General features: G+C 43.5%; 1 protein-coding gene across 3 annotated transcripts; it reads left to right on the top strand.

Moving 5' to 3' along the window:
- The first annotated feature begins 3072 nt into the window (after positions 1 to 3072).
- elmo3 (engulfment and cell motility 3) lies at positions 3073 to 21145 on the top strand. 3 transcript variants are annotated; one of them, XM_034587359.1, is made up of 21 exons: positions 3073 to 3328; positions 7918 to 8027; positions 9382 to 9422; positions 9636 to 9708; positions 10732 to 10782; positions 11034 to 11203; positions 11702 to 11801; positions 11925 to 12076; positions 13058 to 13136; positions 13966 to 14016; positions 14097 to 14219; positions 14624 to 14746; positions 14864 to 14968; positions 15061 to 15169; positions 15295 to 15431; positions 18741 to 18904; positions 19538 to 19650; positions 19786 to 19890; positions 20125 to 20204; positions 20308 to 20385; positions 20494 to 21145. In XM_034587359.1, exons 2-21 carry the CDS (start codon positions 7950 to 7952, stop codon positions 20704 to 20706), a joined length of 2145 nt encoding a protein of 714 aa, XP_034443250.1. In that variant the 5' UTR covers positions 3073 to 3328; positions 7918 to 7949; the 3' UTR covers positions 20707 to 21145. The 3 variants fall into 3 exon arrangements, with proteins under 3 accessions (XP_034443250.1, XP_034443249.1, XP_034443251.1); XM_034587358.1 differs by having other exon boundaries at positions 7915 to 8027; XM_034587360.1 differs by lacking the exons at positions 3073 to 3328; positions 7918 to 8027; positions 9382 to 9422; ... (10 more) ...; positions 15061 to 15169; positions 15295 to 15431 and adding an exon at positions 16634 to 16773 and having other exon boundaries at positions 20494 to 21144.

Below are 21145 nucleotides of genomic sequence, written 5' to 3'. Positions count from 1 at the left end.
GGTCAGAGGACGTCAGGTAGGTGGTCCTTCAGATGTGGCCCAGGACACATTGGAGTTCAAGCAATTAAAAGAATGTGGCCACCTCCGAATGTTAGTTTGAGAGATCGGATCTGGAGACACCTTTTGGGTGAATTCAGACCCGAGCTTCGGATCACTCACTCACTCAGGACGGATGTTAACACCAGGCCTGTCTGGGCGGGGCTTTGATTTCCAGTGCCAAAGTGAAAAGAAGGAGAATCTTTGATACTATTGAAGCCAATCAACTTTATTACGTAACAAGCCACGGACCAAAAAGAAATTGCAGGGCTGGGGGGGGTGGGGTTTAGAATATTACCATTTTTCCATTCAAACATTTTTTTTAAGGTCATCAAGATGTTTTTAAAAATAAAACTGTCTCATTATGACTTTATGATCATGTTCTTCAACTGGTCCTATATTGGCCCTTCTACACATAGAGGTTGATTATAAAAATATAAAAGTAAGCATGCTGTCAGTTTAATTTTGCATCAGCACTGTTGCTATCAAACCCTTTCAGATTTTTCATTGGCTCAGATTTATATGTAACTGGTGTACGTCACAGGACTAAACACATTTTTTCTTCCCCTTTCCCAAAGGAGTTTTGTGGCGTTTTGTCTTTCAGCTATAATGTATGTATATGATTACCATTGTACTCAGTTCGTCTGTATGTAAAATGACATGTATGTACTTTTACTGAGTCATTAAAAACGATCCAGTTCTTTTGTATATTTGGCACAACTCCCTCTCTTAAGGTGTTTCCTTTTTTCCCAGTGTGCGCTGTTTTCATGCTTATTGCTTTAAATCTCTTATTTTTCTATTCTCTCTGTGCAGGGGACGGCTGAAGAGTTGTAATGAGTCAAACTGTACAATATCCAGATAATTCTTCTTTCTACGGTGCTTTCTCCTGTCAAATCCCTTTTGTGTAATAATGTCCTACTTTTTGGCTCCAGGATGACGTGTATGTATGTACTGTGTATATCCTTCTCTACTGCTTGTATAGAATAGCGTTTATTTTTTATACCTGCTAGATACATTATCGTTGCTACTAATTCGGGGCTACACCTAAAAAGTTTTAAGGGATTTATCCGCAGAAAATCTGCTTTACGGAAGCGTCCTGTCTCATCGTTGCACTTTACATCACTGTGGATCGACTGGTTGCAGCTCATCCTCTCAGCAGCCGGTCAGCGTGTGCGGGCAGTGTTGTGAGCAGCCGGGGAGTTCAGCGGTCCTGGGTTGGACGGATCACGTCCGTGTTGTGGCATGTGAGACTCAAACCTACGGACTGTTCTTTTTTTTTTAAACAGGCTCACTATTGTTAAGCTGTAATTGCATCAAATTCTACAGAATAAACTCTTTGGTATTCTTTATCTATCGGCTGGTTCCCTTTTTCAAATAATTCATTTATGATTGTTGGTTTTTGTGCAACTGAAGGTTTCAATGAAGTTCAGCTGAGCGAAACTGAGAAGTTACATTTGCGTATGTTTATATTGACGTCGAGCTGAAGAGAATATCTTACACAAAGAGAAGTTGAAAATGTAACAGCAAATGGGTTGAGTTGGAAAATATAAGCTGTTTAACAGGTTTGCTTTTTAATTAAATTTATCTCTGTGAATAGTACATTGTGCTATAAGCTCCTTCATTCAATATAACATTGACTGTCATGCAACTGAAAGGGGAGAACTCTGATTTGTTCTCCTGATGAGTTGAACTGTTTTAGATCAGACAGTAGCTCGAACAGCCTCATGAAGAAATACACATGAGAACATTTAATTTTCTGCTTTTCCAAGGAAACAGTCACAACAAATTATTATAAATCATTTTGTTTGTTTATTAGCTTTCTCCTGAGAGTGTGTCAGCACCCTTAATGTGTGTGGTTGTGAGTCTGTGTGCCTGCTTGCTGTTTTGAATTAAGAACAATTGTGAGTCAGACAATCGTCATTTGCAGCTGACGTCACACGGCCTTTCTGTGGATTAGGCTGCATTATGACTTGAAGGTTCAGTGTGTACGATTTAAATGAAAGGGATCTATTGGCAGAAATTGAATATAAAATAATCCTATTGATGTTTGCACTAGTGTGATTCATCTAAATTTTACAAAACATTCTAGAGTAAAATTTTTCTTTACCATAGAATGGGCCCTTTATATTTAAACTCCATTGGTCAACTTGCTGTGCAACCCAATCCTCAGTATGGACGCTGCCCTGCACCTCGTCCATGTGGCTTTTTAGTCTTTAAACCCTCATGCAAGAGGAATGGCTTCATTACATGTAAAGGAAAGCACCACAGACTGTTACTGTATGCATCCATGTAAAGTCAATTTTGTCACTTTTGTGTGATGTCCTTCCCTGTCTCAGCCCCACCTCATTTCCCGTCAACTCTCTGAGATTCTATCACACCCAGTGTCTATAAGGGAAGTTTTAAAACCACCAATACATTATAATATATGTGCAAACACGTTATATGCATATAAAAGGAAATAATGTCATGCCTCTGCAGTGAAAGACATTGGGTGGTGGTATCTTGTTGAAGTTGTTGGATGTCAGTGATGTGCTCAAGGGCACTTCAGCAGAACAGCAAGGCTACTAAAGGTTCCAACAGGCCTGACTTTATAATTCATTATAATAGAAACAGTGAAAATCCCAGTTTGAAGAAGTAGAAGCTGTGAGACAAAGGGGAACAGCAGGGGGCAGCTGCGACCAACTGTACCCGACCCGGAACTTTGAATGAATTCATCTACTAACTTCTTGGAAACTTGGAAGAAACTTTAGTTCAGTTCAGAATAAGCAGCAAGAGCACTTCCGCACGTCTTTCAGAATAAAAGCCCCGTGTCGCTCGTGTAATACATGTTTTATAGTGGCGATCATACAGGTAAAGCACAGAAAGGGTTGAAAGCACAATGTGTCACAGTTAATAAAGAGTTAAATTGAATGCAATGGTATGAATATGTAGATATGTTTCTTTTCTCGTGCTTTTTTTATTCCCACGCTGACACGCGAGTACGCAAGGGGTTTTATTTTGAAAGTCACAACCGGAAAAGATGTGTTTACAATCCGGCTGCTTTCACTCGAAGCTTCGCGTGAACGACTCGGACCAACCCGGAACTTTAAAGTGACCTAATCTCTGCTGGAAACTCGCAACAAGGAGTTTTCCCTGCCGCTGCTCCGACCTCCTCCGATGTGTCCGGGAGGAAAACACACGTTTCACTCCTGAGCTTTTTCCTCCTGGAGGCGAAAGCGAAGTTCCAATGCTCGAGGCTCCGGCCGCGGCGGCTCCTGCAGGACAGTAGCCTCGACCCGGCCCTTCTCCCCAGGTAAGGACCCGGACACAGAAAGTGGAGAGAACCCAACAGTTCATTTAAAGAAAGGGGGGTCGCGAGTTCAAGACATTCATCTTTACTTCTACACAACTTCAGCCTGAACATTTGGGTCGAACACAATTTTGCAGCTGCACAAAGATTTAAAACTACTCCATTGTTGTAGATACTCTACAATACTTTGTGGATACACAGTGTTTTACCTCTTTCTTCTGTGGTAGTAATTCAGTATTTCTTTTATATTAGCCCTGTACTTGAAGTGTGTGTGATGTGTGTGTGTGTGTGATGTGTGTGTGTGTGTGTGTGTGTGTGTGTGTGTGTGTGTGTGTGTGTGTGTGTGTGTGTCCATAATATGTATATAAATCATCACATGTATGTATCTATGTGTGTGTGAGTGTATACATGTGTATTAGATGTGCATATATGTGTATGTACATATGCATATACACTCATGTAGATGTGTGTGAATATAATGTATATATATACATAAATGTGTATATATTCATATGCCTGTGTGTGTGTGTGTGTGTGTGTGTGTGTGTGTGTGTGTGTGTGTGTGTGTGTGTACATATGTATATAAATGTGTATATATGCTTGTGTGTGTATGTGTGTTACCCTGTCAGGTTAGGAATTTCAGGCAGCTGAGAGCTCCCCCCTTCTCTCTCTCTCTCTCTCTCTCTCTCTCTCTCTCTCTCTCTCTCTCTCCCACACACACGCACACACACGCACACACGCACACACACACACACACAGAGGGTGGGGAGGGGAGTGTGTCAGTCCGGGGGGTCTGAGACTCACACTGGGTCTGCAGACTAACAAAAGGTCCGGCCGTGCTTGTGGTTTTAAGCCTAATGAAGCAAACCGCTCAGAGAATGAATTCCGACACTGACAACTGCTGAACTCTGGGAAAAAAATCATTTTCTATCTGTTTGGAGTTTAAAGTGATCAAACCTTTACCTTTAAGAGTAGTTAAGTTAAGAGAAGTTAAGTTTATTAAGTCTGTCTATGTATTGTATCACAGTTTCACAGTGAAACAGAAATACTTGACAGTCTATTATCAGTGTACTAACAGTAAAACCTGTGTCCTGATAAACACTTTGATTTGTCTAGAGGATCAATCTCACATTTCTTACATGTTACATGTTTATTAAAACTGAAGGTTGTTTCTAATAAAATGTAATATGGTCAATAGCACAAGTTTTTATTTAATTTTTTTTTAAATTATGGATTAATCTTAAATTGACCATTGTATTCATTTCCAAAAGTTAAAGGTGATGTTTTCAAACTGCGTATTTTGCTCAAAAATATAACTATATATTCTCTTTTTACCCGTTGTTTTTGGAAATTACATTTTTTGACTACTTATTAGTTTTTACAGGAATTAAATAGATGAGCTTCATTAACCTTAATTTGCTATCAAACTGTTGTTGTGAAGGCCGACAGGCACACACAGACTGTGAGGTGTCAGCTGCCACAGACAGGTACAGACACTGACACTCAGTGCTTAACCTCCGTGGACACTGAGATAAAACCAAACTAAAACTCCCCTCTATCTTCTGCGGATTTAAGAAAATGAAACAGAGAATTACTTTCACATTTTCATTCTGATCAGCAGTTTTTCAACAGAGCAGAAACACGTTTGACACGTGATTCTACAAAGTGCACAGAATCGTATTGGATTCATTTAATGAGTCAGTTTCAGATTACAACACTTCACACTGCTTGTTGGTTTTTTCTTTTGAGGAAATGAGAGGAGGCTCGAGGTGTGAACTTGAGTTTGTTATTTATCTTGATGAAGAGAGAACGTCAGTGACTTCTACACGGTGTTAAAACGAGGCATGCACAGACACGTCGTGATGACTTCAGGCTAAAGGAGCTTTGTTGTCACTGTGGGTGAATCCAGGAGGCTGCAAATCTGCTGCACTGGAATGTTTTAACTCTCAGGACAGTTGGATCTGACTTAGTTTGAAGCAGCAGCAGAAAAGCAGCAGACATTTTGTCTGGTTACAGGGGGGAAGGTTCAGCGGCTACTGAGGACATCAATAATGATTAAAAATAGTCATTCCTTTTATTAGTCACTCACTCATACCTGTGGTTTTCCTACTGTGACATGTCAAAATGTCTCCTGTTGAAAAAGGTGGTAGTGAGATATGAGGCAAGAAATTATATATTTTTATTACTGTGTCCACATGATAGTTTTTCTCTTTCCTGTACTTGAGGACAAATTTCTCTCATAGTGGAAGGTCTCGACCTCAGGGCCACACATATGCAAACCTTCACCTCCTGTTCACTTCCAATCACAGTGAGCGAGGAAGCAAATTAACACATTTGCTTACTGAGAGGCAAATCGCTGTGTGGCTTTGCATGGAGTTCACCCGTGGTGACCTTTGACCCCAGATATTAGCTTTGCATCCGCGTATGTGTGACTGGGCCCTCGCTCTGTAATGTTCCTGGAGGTAAAGTATGTTGGGATTAAGCACCGTACAAATCGGATACAATTGAATTGGTGGTTTAATTTTTGATACGAGTGAAGCGCTCTTAAAACATTACTTTGGATATTTCTTTTAGAGTGGTTAAAGTTATTTGTCTCATCACCTCCTTTCTCATTAACACAACCTTCTGCCCTTAACTCACAGTCACCAACACAAGTTTGTTCACACTCTCTTACCATCCCACAGAAAACTCAGCTGTCGGCCGCCTGTTGTTTGTCTGGTTTCTTCATCGAACCCTGATCGAACTCTTACTGGCTCGTAAAGCCGGGGGGGGCCATCTTGTTCTGGTGGATTGGAGGAAAGATGAAATACTGCCACAGCCTGTGTTTTATGATTACAAGTTTATAAAAAAAATCACTTAAAGAAACCTTGAAAATCTTTGGACAAACGGTGGCCAAAAAATATATTTTTTTATTTTTTAATGTTTGATTTTGTCTCCCAGATGTAGAATTAGTTTTTTTCAGACAACTGGTTTTGTTGGTCACTCTTTGTAGTGTAACCAAACCGATAATTTGATGTTCAGCTGATAGGGCTCTACAGCTCTGACACACACCCAGATTAAAACCCACAGACAGTCCTCGTCGCTGCAAAGACCGGACATGCCTTTACCCAGTTTGCCCTTGTATTTGCTGACTCATAATCTGCCCGAGAACAAACCTACATCCCCTAAATCTCTTCAAGATTAAGTCTGCAAATTGTTGTTGTCGTTTGTTGGAGAGAAGTTGACGTTCGGCAGCAGTTTACCAGGATTCTCTCAGCACCTCAGGGTTTTCTTCTCCGTCGAGTCTAAATGATCCACAAACAAACAAACAAACAAACATTCTCCTGTTGATCAGAATCATCCTCCCTTGCTGTGCCCCACTTTGAAGGCACCCTGCATCAGGAGAGACGCGGCCTCGGGGCGAGCGAGGTGAGACGACTGTGAAGGCGTGTGGTTGTGTTGACAGGAGCGTCTCTTTGAAACCAGCCGTAAACCGTGAGGTCTGTCTCTCTCTTTCGCAGAGCTGCTCTCCAAGAGATCCTGCAGAGGGTGGGGTCTATTAATCACACCGAGCACAAGCAGGCACAAGCTCAACCTCTTTTTCTTTCATTGTGAGCTGGCGAGTGTAACAGAAGAATTTACATCCAACTGTATTGTTTCCATGTGGCGAGAGTGAGGGAGAAGGACGAGGAAGGGGGAAGGGTTGGGAGCACAACAACAGCGTCTTCTGTATCCTCTGGGAATGCTCGTCTGAAGGCCGAGGGAGAAGTGAGTTGGAAAGGGGTGTGTGAGCGATCCAAAGTGCATGTGTAGACAGCGTTCAGTCATCTCAGCTTTACTCACTACACCATAAATACACAGGGAAAGAGGAACACAGCGTTCTACAACTTCATGCTGAAAATGACAGTCGCTCTGACGGGCGTGAATCATTCATGCGATAAACAGACTCAGTTCACACTAAAAGAGAAACTGCTCCTGTGGAGGAGTTGGTTTTTACGAGGTTACGTTTTAAAACTGGTGAATTATCTGGTTTTAACGCAGGAGCAGCACAGCCCAGGTGAAATCTATGAGCTGAACAGAGACGGCTCCAGTTCAGTGTGTGTTCCAAACCTGCCTGTTTGGAATGGGCTGGTTGTTTGGTCCGTAGTGATGCTGGTTGCAGTTTTCTTTATGAAACTGCAACAGTGACCTGCAGTAATTAATCCGCTAAAGGTAAAGACCAATGTTGGACACCTCCTCTGCTGCACAAAGAGCCGTTCCCCTGTGAATTCAAAGTCCAGTGATGCTCGACTCACTTCGCAGATCCTGAACTGGAGAATAGGTTTTTCCTTTGCATTCACACATGCACCTTCTCCAGAGAAAATACGGAGCCACCTGTTTATTCAAAGGTTAATAATACTGAATGTATTGTATCCACTAACCAGGAGGTCGGTGGTTTGATCCCTGGCTCCTCCAGTCATCCAGATGGGGGGGCGTCAGAGTGTGAATCATGTGTGATAGAGAAATGTGTGTATAAATAAATGAATTAAGAGTTTAACCAGTGACGGTCCGGATGAACTGATAAAAGAAATATACAACACATTGACTCTTTCTTCTCTTTTTGTCATCACCAGATTACAGAGTGGTGGAATCACAAGGTGCCAAGATGCCACAGCAGAAGGACATAGTGAAGATTGCCATCCAGATGCCTGGGGCCTATCCCCAGCTCATACAACTGGATCAGGTAATACACACACACACACACACACACACACACACACACACACACACACACACACACACACACACACACATGCACACGGATAGAGGAAATAAAGATATATCTCCTTATCTCAGTCATATAGAGAGATATGAAATGATTGGAGAAGTTTAAATCCAACTCCTTTTTTTGAAACATCATTTACATCATTATACTACAGACATATTTATTCACATTAAAGACAAAAAAAGCTCTATTTTAGCTACTCTGAGAATATTATAACAAACATGTATCGTCTGGCTAGTGTGATCCAGTTTTATTATGGTTTGAGACATTGGTAATTAATACAGACATATGTATAATGCATTGATATTAGTTTCTCAGACAGAAAGTACAAAGACCTTGTTAATTTTTCTCAAACGCTTCCGGAGCTTCGACACCCTCCCAGCTGGTTTTTTGTCTTTCTCAGCTTTAACTTCGTGGGGGAAGTTTTCCATGGGTTTCCCAGAAATTTTTGGGGAAGTTGAACTTCTTTGCACAAGACACCACCAGTGAGTTGTAGTTTAAAGTGTAAAGCAGACAGCGGGGGGGTGTTCACTGTTCACAGTCACATACACACTTGACCAGAGAGAAAATGTGTTTAACAGGTTCTTACAAGACTTTTTAATTTCAACAGGAATGGACACAGATTCTAGTTTCACACATTTTTGAAAAACCTTAATGCCTCCAATAATTTCACGACTCTTGTTTTTATCAGCACAGCCACAGAGGATCCAGGATCAGTTTCTAACGTGAAAACTCACTCGCTACCCAAAATATTTTTGTTTTAGATCCCAACTAATCCTGCGAGCCCGGAGGAGGCTCACAAAAAACTTCTCATTGGCCCTCCTGTCGTCATTAAACACATCTGATAGGTCGACCTTCTTGGCTGCCACTAATAACAGGCCATCCGCTGGGTCTACCGCACAACCCGAGGACATTTTGATTGGTTGACCGCGGGGCTGACCACTAATAGCAGGATAGTCTGAGAGTCAGACATGGAAGTTGTCTGGCTTTTATTTATGTGCAAAGCGGGATCTGGAAAGCGAGGGAAACATTGTTCAGAAGGCGTCGGGGAGATCTTGGATTTCCTCTTCTCAGCACACGGGGTTTGCAGCCAGCGAGAATAGCTGTGGCGTCGTGATCCCATAACAGCGTGTTATTACCCGAGCATGCGTTCAGCTCCCTGACAGAGGAAATACTTTGATAGTAGAGTCTGCTAAGTCCTGTTGTTGTTGTTGACCCACATGTATGCAGCAGCAGGTGTGTGTAATGTGTAAATGTAAATTCCCAGTGAGTGCGAGTGTGTGATTGTAGACTATTTTTTGTGTCCCTGCAGAAAAAGCCTCTGTCGGCTGTAATAAAGGAAGTGTGTGATGGGTAAGTAGATGATGACTCTACCGCTCTGTGGTAACATTTAAAATTATTATCACCAACTTCTGCAATAGTTAATATCCATGTGTGTGTGTGTGTGTGTGTGTGTGTGTGTGTGTGTGTGTGTGTGTGTGTGTGTGTGTGTGTGTGTGTGTGTGTGTGTGTGTGTGTGTGTGTGTGTGTGTGTGTGTGTGTGTGTGTGTGTGTGTGTGTGTGTAGCTGGAATCTCCCAGGTCCTGACAACTACGCCCTGCAGTATGCTGATGGAGTGCAAACGTACATCACTGAATCAGTAAGTCAAATACATTTATCTATGTATCTGTATTATTAGTTTACATATTTACATTTATCTACACCAGGGAATCAGTCCAGTAAATATCTGAGCGCATCTTGAAAACATTGAGCAGCAGGAGATTCTGGGTTTAAGACGAAAACGTTGTCAAGTCCAAACCCAGCAGTGAATCAGTGACTCAACACTTCTTTGTATTTTTCCCCGCGTCCAACAGTTATATGAGATTGTTTCAAACAGAGCTCACGTTGCACAATAATCACAGCTTACACATGTGAGTGTGAGAGTCAAAAAGCTAGAGACAGAGCGTGGGAGAGAGAGAGAGAAGAAGAGACGAACGCAGTCAGGGCTACACTCATCTTCTCGGTGTCAGGTGACCTTTTCAAACTGTTGCCAGTGGAAGCCCCTCCCCCCCTCCTCAGAGGTAGAGACAGGGCTGTAGAAGTCATTAGAGAAAGATGATGTTTTTATTGTCGAACATTTCAGCAGCAGACTTTTAGAGAATGCCAACTTCCAGACTTTAAAGTTGGTTGCAGTAATATACAGATGTTTCTACTTCTGGATGAGCGTTTGAAACAATGACCCTGATTTCAGATTAGTGTGATAATTTGATAAATTCCCACTTTCACCAGTAATTTGATTTAGAAACTAAAATCCCTGTAGGAATCCTGTTCAGGTGAAAGGATCAGAGATAGTGCAGCAGCCCGGACTCTCTTCTCCTCCTGTCTCTTTGCAATTACTCACTCACAACAGCTGCTTTTCCTATAAAGGAAAAAACTCACTTTCCTGTACGTTCCAACCTGCACCAGCAGCCTGACGTATTGTAGTACTTTCACTTTGTAATACAAGTAAAACGAGGCAGTGTCAAACTCGTCTTCGACTTGAATTACAATCATACATATTTGCCCTTTTAGCTCATTTTCACAAATACAATGTTCAAGTGTTTTAAACAGCTTTTAAATCTGTTTCTCCTCTGTCCACCTGTTTGTGTTTGTGTTTGTGTTTGTGTTTGTTTGTGCGGCGTAGAATCGTCTGGACATTAAGAACGGCTGCATTCTGCGTCTGACCAAGGCCCCGGTGAGTCTGCAGCCAACTGCCTCTTTCTTCTCGCACCTCCTCCTCTCACATTCTTCTGTCTCTCACTCTCTAGCTGCTGCTTCAGACATGCACTGAATGTATGTGCAAGAGAGCAAATGTCTGAGTGAGAGCCTCCAGACATTCTCCTGAGTCTTTCCGCCCCAGCCCCCTTGTAAAAACTGAAGAGAGTAACAACACTGTGAATAATTAGGAAACGTGTTGGTGAGCTTTGGTCTTTCTGCCGAACGCAGGGTCGCTGTGCGGAGGACTTGTTCAAGGGCATCCAGAGCTCGGACTCGGGCGTGCGCTGCGATTCGCTGAAGGAGCTGGCGAACGTCTCCACAGACGTGACCTTCGCTCAGGAGTTCATCAGCAGAGACGGACACCTCTTACTGGTCAAGATAGTGGAGGATTCTAAGGAGTTAGTATCTGTCTCTGTGTCTGTGCTCACATGCTTTCCTTGGAATGCTGTTCCTCAGAGAGAAGTGGTTTCTGTACATGTAGCAGCACATCCCACTGAGCTTAATGCATATAAGAAAAACAAGGAATGTACCTGGTGAATGTAGTTTAGAAACATCTCCTCCCGCTTGTTCCTCCAGTTTCGGAGTACTCGCTGATTTATTTTTAACATTTCCTCTGATCATAGATAACATTGAGAAACGATGCTGTAGCAAGTTGGGACAGAACTTAGAGAACATTAGTGTAAACCAGAAAATCAGGACTTTTTTTAGTGGGAATCAAGTCGGCTGAATCAGTAATTTCTTAAAAGACCTTTCTTACGACATATTTTATCAAAGAGCTTTTCCTTTTGAACTGTGTTAAGTTAGTAACTGAATTATTGAAAGGATTCTGTGTGTCTGTGTGTGTGATTACATTATACTTATTTCTGTCTGTCTGTGTGTGTGTGTGTGTCATTCAGGAGTAATGTGATCATGACGCACACACTGACAGGCTTCATGGAGCTGATGGATCACGGGATAGTTTCTTGGGAGAACCTCTCAACCATCTTCATCAAGAAGGTGCTGGATCTGCTGCTTCCTGTCTTTTAGTTTGGTCACAGATGTATTTTTCTGATTAGTGTGTCGCTCATTCACTCTCAAATTTCCCACCTTCTTACTCCCTCCTTACTTCTCTCCTTTCAGATCGCCAGCTTTGTCAACGCTAAGTCGACAGACGCGTCAATGCAGCAGGTGTCCCTGGACATCCTGGAGAGCATGGTGCTGAGCAGTCACGGCCTCTTCCAACAGGTCAAACAGGAAGTCACCATGGAGAGGCTGGTCGCTCATCTCCAGGTGTAAGTCACAGATAGATGTGGACTCATAAGAGCCAAACATACATTTACTAAATACTTACTTTCAAATGGAAGCAGTCTCTCTTCAGTAAATTGAAAGAGAAATAAAGTCCTGACAGAGGGAACACGTCAGGGATTGGTGACCTGGTTGATAAAAAGCAGCATTGTCTCTGAAACGGGAAGTTTTTAAATATGTAAAACGCTGCTGATAATACTACTGATATAAAACAGCGGCAACTGGGATGGTACTCAGTTGAGAGCAGAGGCCAACAGTCCCATCAGATTCAATCAAGCTGCACCAGATTTCCCACTCTCATAGATATCAATCCCCTAAAGATGAATTTCATCATCAAGACCCATGACTTATTCCTTGGGAAATCTTGCAATGTTAGAGAAAGTGATAAATCATTCCTGGACCCGTCTCAGAACTTTATTGGGTTTTTCCTTGACTCACATCTCATCTCTCCACTAAGTTTCAAAATATTTGGTGCAGTAGTTTTTGCGTAATCCTGCGAACAGACAGAATTAATTACCTCCTTGGCAGAACTAGTTCCCTGCCATGCATCACGCTACGTACAATGGACTCACACATGTGCCTTGTGTTAGATGGTGGGCGTGCCCGATGCTTGGTGTGGACGCAATCCCAGTTTCACGCTCGGGACCCACAACGTGGCTTTCAAGCTAACGTGCCAATGCGAGCTATCAATACAATGCTAGAGAGAAGTACATGGGACGTAACGTGCTTGAGTGTTCTTGTTCAGCTGCAGCAGCACATGACATCCCAACATTCAAAGCATTTCCATTGCCACGTTCAGTGCAAACATGTGAATCCAGTGTCCAACATAAAATACTGATTATCTCGTCTGATTATACTGATTAATACTATTATCTCGTCTTTTTATGCCTAAACTCACATTTTCCTACAGTCACGTGAATCCTCATATTGTGTGTTTGTCTCACACGCTCCTCTCCGACTGGTTTCAGGACCAACCAGCAGATCCAGACCAAAGCCATGGCCCTGCTCATGGCCCTGCTGCAGACGGCCGGAGACTCCGACAGACAGGTGCTGCTGCAGTCTGGTTATTACTCTCCCTCTCTGTTCCTCTTCTCCTTATTGCTCTTTGATCTCACCGCCGTGCAGACAAATTGGCTGTTTAGTTTCCTGAATCTTTGTTTCTCTCTGACACAGTGATGCCTGCAACTGTAAAAAATCAGTACATTCTCTTTGCTGTTTTTCATTTCTCTTGACGTAATTGTCGACTATGAGTCCTTTGTGTGCTGATGGGAAGCTCTGACACCCCAGGCTGAACACGGCCTGCATGTGACTTGTGGAAAAAGGGTGTTTTTGTACCAGTCGGACCTTTTATTCTACATAGGAGTCAGAGTCCTGCACACACCACCTCTGGCAAACAGCTGGAAATGGTCCATCTCTGTTGTTCTGTCTGCACATCTCAGACTTTCTGCAGACAGTCGAGTCTTTCTCTCCCTCTGTTCGGTTTCTGCTCCTCTCTTATTGTACGGAAACAGTTCCTTCATTCAGCCCTTCATCTCTTTTCTCTCAGGCTCTCTTTGTTACTCTCCCTCTCTCTCTCTCTCACACACACACATGCACACACTTCCTCAAATTTATCAACAAATCCACCCGTCTTATCAGGGTGAACAATCCCAGAGCAAATTTGCATCCTGAACAAAATGAGGTTGAGTCAGTGGCAAGAACCAGCAAGTGTTGGTTTCGTCACAGATGTCAAAGTCCGTCTCAGACTTCAACCCATGTCCCGCCCCCCGAGTCTGTTCCTGACACCATAGTACCACCCCATGTTAGAAACGTGTCATTACATCCCGGCGACACATTTCACTTGCTCTCACTCTAACATTGTTTTTCTCTTTTCCAGGATATGTTTGCTTTCCTGAATAAGAAGAATCTGCGTCAGTACATTTATAAGGTAAACGATGATGATCTCACTTTTGTTATCCTGTTGTCGTGAATGTGAATAAACCAACACAGACTGTGCGTGTGTTGCAGAACATCATCCATAGTTCTGGTGCAGTCCAGGACGAGATGGCCCACTACCTCTACGTCCTACAGTCGGTCACGTTGAATCACCTGGAACCTCGCATGAGGACGCCTCTGGACAGTTACAGTCAGGTGAGCGACAGTTAAACAGGAGGAGAGAAAACATCTGCTGCTGCTGAACATGTCTCTGACTTCCTGTTACTAAACTAAACAAATCATCATTCTTCACAATTTAGGTTTCAGATAGTTTGACTATTGAACCCTTTCCTGAACCTTAAACTGTTATATAGCATCTGTCAAGTGAAGAAATTCCCCAGTGATTCAGGTTTACAGATTGATTTGTTTATTCTTTCTCGTTAAATCTCTTCATCTTTCACCTTAAACCTTTATGATAAAGAAATGTAATTGAAGCTTGATATTTTTCAGTTTAACCACAAACTTTATTTCATTAATGTACATCTCTCCTGCATTCTTTACATTATAAAATAAGAAGTTAACATCCATCTATTACCCACGTCTCCCTGCTGTGACACCAGGATCAAAGAGACGTCCTCCACGGTTTGCGTCAGGCGGCGTTTGAGACAGAGACTGAAAACAGCCTGAGCAACGAGAGGCGCCGCTCGCTCTGTGCTAAAGAGTTCAAGAAACTGGGCTTCTCTGTGAGTGTCTGCCCTCAGAACTTATTCTCTAATGTTTGTCCTTTAACATTCATCATATTTCTCTTAGGGACAGTATTAGATTTGTATTAATTATTATCTTTGATTCCTCCCTTCCAGAACAACAGTAACCCTGGTCAGGACTTGGTGCGGACGCCTCCTGGTCTTGTAGCTTTGGACACCATGTCTTATTTTGCTTCACGCTATCCTGATGCCTACAGCAGGGTGAGCGGGGTTTATCTTTTATTTGTTTTATTTAAAGAGTTCAGCTTCTTTCTTTTATCTAATCTTCATTTCTCCTTGTGTCCCGCTCTCAGTTTGTTCTGGAGAACAGCAGTAGAGAGGACAAACACGAGTGTCCGTTTGCCAGGAGCAGCATTCAGCTCACACTCATCCTGTGTGAGATTCTTCGTATCGGAGAGCCACGTAAGTCGACCTCCGACCTGCTGCTGATATGAATGTATATAAATATCCTCTGGTCAAACCACCTCTAAGATCTTTCCTCTCTTCATTGTTGTCCTCCATCTTCTCCATCGCTTCCTATTTGACAGCCTCAGAGACGGGAGCTGACTACCACCCCATCTTCTTCAGTCAGGACCGACTCGTGGAGGAGCTCTTCTGCGTCTGTATCCAGCTGCTCAACAAGACCTGGAAGGAGATGAGAGCCACACAGGAGGACTTTGACAAGGTACAGTAGTCCACGACAGCCCAGCAGAGCGGGGTCTGCTTTGTGTCATATCCTGAGCTCCACAGAAAAATCTGTTGTACCATACAAGTGTCATGAACTGGCTCACGGCTCAGACAAACAAAAATAGAAGGGATCAAAAAAGTGAGTGTTGACGTGTATGATATTCCGGACCAAAATAGTCATGCATTGCATCAGTGTGTAAAATGCACTTGCTGTTACCATGGTAACTTTGTTTACTCCATCTTGATGGGCAGTGAACTGGTTTAACGACTAATTAATTTTGAGAGAGATTCAAGAAAACCAGTAGAAATTTTTCCGGTTTTACACTTATTGTGTTGGATTTGTGTAACTTTGTATTTTTGTGACATTGTGTTGGTTTATTCTCATGCAAACTACACACAACCTGCCCCTACACACAACATTCAGTGTCTTTACAAGCAGTGTAGCACCAAGAAAGAGAGAGAAGTCAAGCTTTTGTCTCGAGTCGCATCTCCACATCTCTCACAGCCGTCCGTCGTGAACACAGCGCTCTCCTGATAGTCATAAAACTCAGTGACCTTTTGACCTGTCAGGAGCAGCCCTGTGTCCCGAGCACCGGGACGGCAGACCAGCCTTTTGTTTCTGCCCACGGCCCCCTACCCAGGGTGCTCTGGGGCAAGGACAAAGGGGCATTAGGTGGACAAAGAGAAGCGTGGTGGGCGGCAGAAACAGAGGGAGAAGGAAATGCGGAAAAAACAAAGCGCCCAGGGCTTCAGCAGTAACTCCACAACAACAGAGGGAACGTAAAACCTCTGGAAACAATATGAGAGGGCGAGAATGAGAGAAACCAAAGAAAGAGAGAGAGGTGGGGGTGTCATACGAGACGTCACAAATGTAGGTTTCCTTACTTGGAGATCGAAGTGGACTTAGTTGTGTTGGCGTGAGTGAGACTACCACAAAAAAACACACAATCATGTATGTGCGTATCTCTACACCCACCCCCCCCCCATCCTCCACGAGTGCACACACATTTAGCAAGCACATGCTGCAGGGTATCAGGGAACACACACAGCTGCCAGTCATCCCTCCCATTGGTCAGTTCAGCTAAATAACAGAGGGGGCTGGACCTGTGGGGGGTGGGGGGGGGGTGGCGGTGGCATGTGCGTGAGAATATCAGGGTGTCTGTTTACAAAACACCCACAGGCCTGCACCTCTCCTGCCATGTAGGTGACGTCTGTTTCTCTCACTCACTTTCACCGCTTGTCATCCCCCCGTCACGTTTCCTCTAATCGCCGACCGTCGGACAGGTGGAATCTTAGAGTTGGGATTGAAGTCGTTTGTTTAAAATAGTCGAAGGATGGAGGTAAGATTGGATTTTGTTTGTATTTTTTCTTGGTTGTAAATTCGCGTTTGAATAGTTTGGTGCTACTTATTGGTTCGATTGCTGTTGGTGTTAAATGTTCCAGGTAAAAGATGAGTTTTGACGACAGACACGATTTGCAGCATATGACAGTTTAGGTGCCGGGACAGTGTGAAGTGTCGGAAACTTGTGTCATGTGAAAATTGCTGGATGCCAAAGTTATTTTGGCTCATGGAGCTTGTGCAGGCGGTGACAGTGTGAAACTCCAGCCGCTTGTTTTTTGTCCGTGCATGTTCACACAATATAGAATGACAGTCTGGATTTCACTGTCTGCGGCCAGGCACACACAGACAGACACACACACACACACACACACAGATAGACAGACACACAACCAGACAGACAGACACTGTCGTTCTCTGTGGTCGTTAACAGTTTGGTAACATTCATCTTTATTTTTCAAGGACCCTACAACAAATACATTTCTGAATCTGCGTCATCAGATGCCACGTTATTTAATAATCTACTGTTGTTTTCTGTAATGCATGTAAATCCCAGTGTATCAGATTCTCTGCTGTAGGTATTTGTAGAACAGGAGAGAGACGTCCAGACCGAGCTCCACTGAATGCTTCACTTTAGTCGGTGATTGCTCTCGATCAAAGTTGTAAAGAGGAACGATGTAGGTCAGCAGAGCCGTTTGTGTGAGTTGTGTTGCTGGAGACCGCTCCCTCCCGCAGCTTCTATAGATTATTATATAGATTTTTCACTACTTGCAGCTGAGGCGCGTAAACCCGAAGGGATCTATAGATGTTAATCACATGCAAGCAGGCAGTTTCAGGGCAGCCAGGGTCACCCCGTGTCCGTCTGTGTGAGCTTCAGTTGAACAAGTCATGCAGAAAACACACGCACAAAAAAAATAACGCTGAGTCAGTGAGACAGCAGATTGTTTACAAATTAGTTTTTAAATTGAATCTGCAGTTATCACCCAGATGATAGGATGAACCTAAGGATGGTTGGTGTGGTGTTACTGGTTGGGTAAGTTAGATGTAAGGGTTTAAAAAACAACAAAGTCCCAAAACAGAAAAACACTAGAAACTAGAAAAGACAAAGTGACAGGATGACAAGATCAACTGAGAGAACACGATGTTCAGGGAAACACGATGTTCAGGGAAACACGATGTTCAGGGGAACACGATGTTCAGGGGAACACGATGTTCAGGGAAACACGATGTTCAGGGAAACACGATGACGAGTGAACGACGACAAACTGACAAAGGGAAGCACAGAGACTTATATGCACAAGGGAGGCAGGCCGAGTGGACACAGGTGAAACACAAAGACAGGAAGTTAAGCCAGAGACACATGAGGAACATCATTTCAAAATAAAACAGGAAGCGGAGAACTCAGGGGGGAAACAACTGAACACAAACCTAAACACAAGGAAACACACAGGTAAAAGTCAACAAAACCCAAAAGAGTCCACAATCCAAAGTGTCCCAAAACTCTCCATCTCAGAGTTCAGAGTCATGACACCTCCAGGATGGTTTTTGCTTCATTTCTGGAAAGTGGGAGGAAGTGGAGACATGGCGTCCATCTTTATATACAGTTTATGGTCTTCATCAGTGAATGACAATGATCTGAATGAAGATTGTGACCTGCTTGTAAATAGAGTATATATATATGATAAGATAAAACAACGAGCTGCCAATGACAAATTGTTAAACTTGATGCAGAGACCCTCATTCTCTAGATTTTTAGAGCTTCTTATCTATAGGCAACTTCTGATTAATACCATTCAGCAGAGGGCTTTAAACTTTCCACTCAATAACAAACAGTTGCTCTCTTTTCAAAGACCACTTCCCCAAATCAAAGAACAGGGGAGCGATGAGGACACAGGAGGCAGGACATTGAATCAGTAGATCAGGCTTCACGCAGCAGGACGTAAACCATCTCTCTGTCTCTGTCTGCAGGTGATGCAGGTGGTGAGGGAGCAGATCACCCGGACGTTGTCCAGTAAGCCCACGTCCCTGGAGCTCTTCAAGAACAAAGTCAACGCTCTCAACTACGGCGAGATCCTCAAACTGCGGCAGACGGAGCGGCTGCACCAGGAGGAGACGCTCGCGCCCCCTGTACTGTGAGTTCAACACCACACCGGTCACATGGTTGATTGACACCTCACACTGCCGGGCTGAAGGCCTGACTTTAGATACAAGACAGGACGTGTCCCTTTCTACTGTTTTTAACTGATTTCTAATCATGTGAATCAAGAGAGAGGAAATTAAATCGAGCAGTTGAATGAGTTTTTTAGTCTAGATTTTTTTAATTTATGTTCATACTTATGATTAGTTAAAAGCTTGTTAAATTAAAGTTTTACCTCAATCATGAGCCTTCGTAAAAGTAAAGCAACACCATCACGAAACCTGTTCATCTGCTCTCATGACGACTTTCCCCCCCTGATACATCAGCTGTTGTTTATTATGTGACTTGTTTGTTAAGTGACTGTTTGTCACTAAACAGTGAGTGTAACAGTGAACAGAGCGCTGCCCTCATCCCTGCACGTCGGCTTTATTGTCGGCAGAGATGCTGCCTGTGCTGCGTTTGATTCCTTACTGAAATAATCAAAGAGAAAACCTCTAATGTAAAAGTTTTATTTAACCTTTTGTGGCTTGCTGTGGTTTGGTCATGAGTTTGCGAACACGTCTGAGTTTCTTCACTATAACAAATACTAATGTTAAATGACATGTGAGTGTGTGTTTTTCCTTCCTAGGGAGCTGAAAGAGCGTCTGAAGCCGGAGCTGCTCGAGCTGATCCGTCAGCAGAGACTCAACCGACTGTGTCAGGGAACCAAGTTCAGGAAGATCAGCAGCCGACGCCGACAGGGTGAGAAACCAGCACGCACACGCACACGCAAACACACACACACACACACACACACACACACACACACCTCTAAAACCAGTAGACTTGATACTTTCCTGTCTGACCAACCTCTGTCTTTGCCCATTTTCCTCTCAGATAAACTGTGGTACTGCCGCTTGTCACCCAATCACAAAATGCTTCACTACGGGGACGTGGAGGAAGACATGGACAATCCCACGATAGAAACACTGCAAGAGAAGAGTGAGTCGATTCCTAAGATGTCGTTATCAAACCTGTAATAAATAGAACTTGAATTAAGAAAATACAACATCATTTACATTTCATATTTGCCCTTATCACCAAAAACACAGAGGCCAATACTGTGAAGGGCTCAGATCAGCTGATTTCAGCCAGGCTCTAGTGTCTAGATAAAGTCAGGATAAAGAAATATTCATGTCTGAGCCCTGATCAAAGTCTTTCCTCCTCCTCCCTCAGTTCCAGTAGCAGATATCAAGGGGCTGCTGACGGGAAAAGACTGTCCTCACATGAAGGAGCACAAAGGCAAACAGAACAAGGTCAGCGGCTCTTCTTATCTTTTCAGGTTATGGAGGTTTTCCACTCAGTCAGAAGAAGTAATAACGTCTCGTTGTGTCTGTACTTGTTCCTCCCTCCCTGTAGGAGGTGCTGGACCTGGCATTTAGCCTCACATATGCAGAAGAGTACAGTCTGAACTTCATCGCACCCTCCAGAACTGATGTGAGTCGAACTTCTTATTGTCCAGACATTTCCACATAGCATCTTATTCTGTTTGTAAGAATACATCCCCCCCCCACCGAGTACTCACTGTCCTCCTCCCTGTGTCAGTTCTGCCTGTGGACGGACGGCCTGAGCATCCTCCTGGGCCGGGACATGAGCAGTGAGTCCATGCGCAGCGAGCTGGACATCCTCCTCTCTATGGAGATTAAGCTCCGCCTCCTGGACCTGGAGAACGTCCCCATCCCCGACAGTGCGCCCGTCGTCCCCAAACCTCCGAGCAACTACAACTTCTGCTACGACTTCAGCCAGACTGAGCAGTAGAGTGTGTGCACAGGCTGGATGTGTGAATGTGTAAATATATATATAAATATATGTGTGTGTGTGTGTTTGTGTGTGTATGTGGTGAGATTTTACCAGTGCATCCGTGCACTTATTAACAGATTTATAATCCTGACAGTAGAGGTTTCCTCTGTGGCCTGTTTCTCTACAATGAAAACATGGGAACTCTTAAAACTACAGCAGCGGGTTGTTGGTACGAATCTTCACCACGCGTCTTATCAGCTGCTCTGATGCTGCAGATCATCGCTTCTCATCTGGGGAAGTTTGACTTTTTTTTCTGACTTCCATCTCTTGATGTTCAGCTGCCTGGGAACATCCAGAAACAACAGAGACTCCGGCTGCTTGCACACATGCACTGAAGTCTGCACATTCTCCTACAATCCTCCGCAGGGCCTGTATGTTAGAAGTCACATGTCCGAGT

This window comes from Hippoglossus hippoglossus, chromosome 6 (assembly GCF_009819705.1).
Source record: "Hippoglossus hippoglossus isolate fHipHip1 chromosome 6, fHipHip1.pri, whole genome shotgun sequence".
Classification (NCBI taxonomy): domain Eukaryota; kingdom Metazoa; phylum Chordata; class Actinopteri; order Pleuronectiformes; family Pleuronectidae; genus Hippoglossus; species Hippoglossus hippoglossus.
This window is presented reverse-complemented; position numbering and strand designations above follow the sequence as displayed.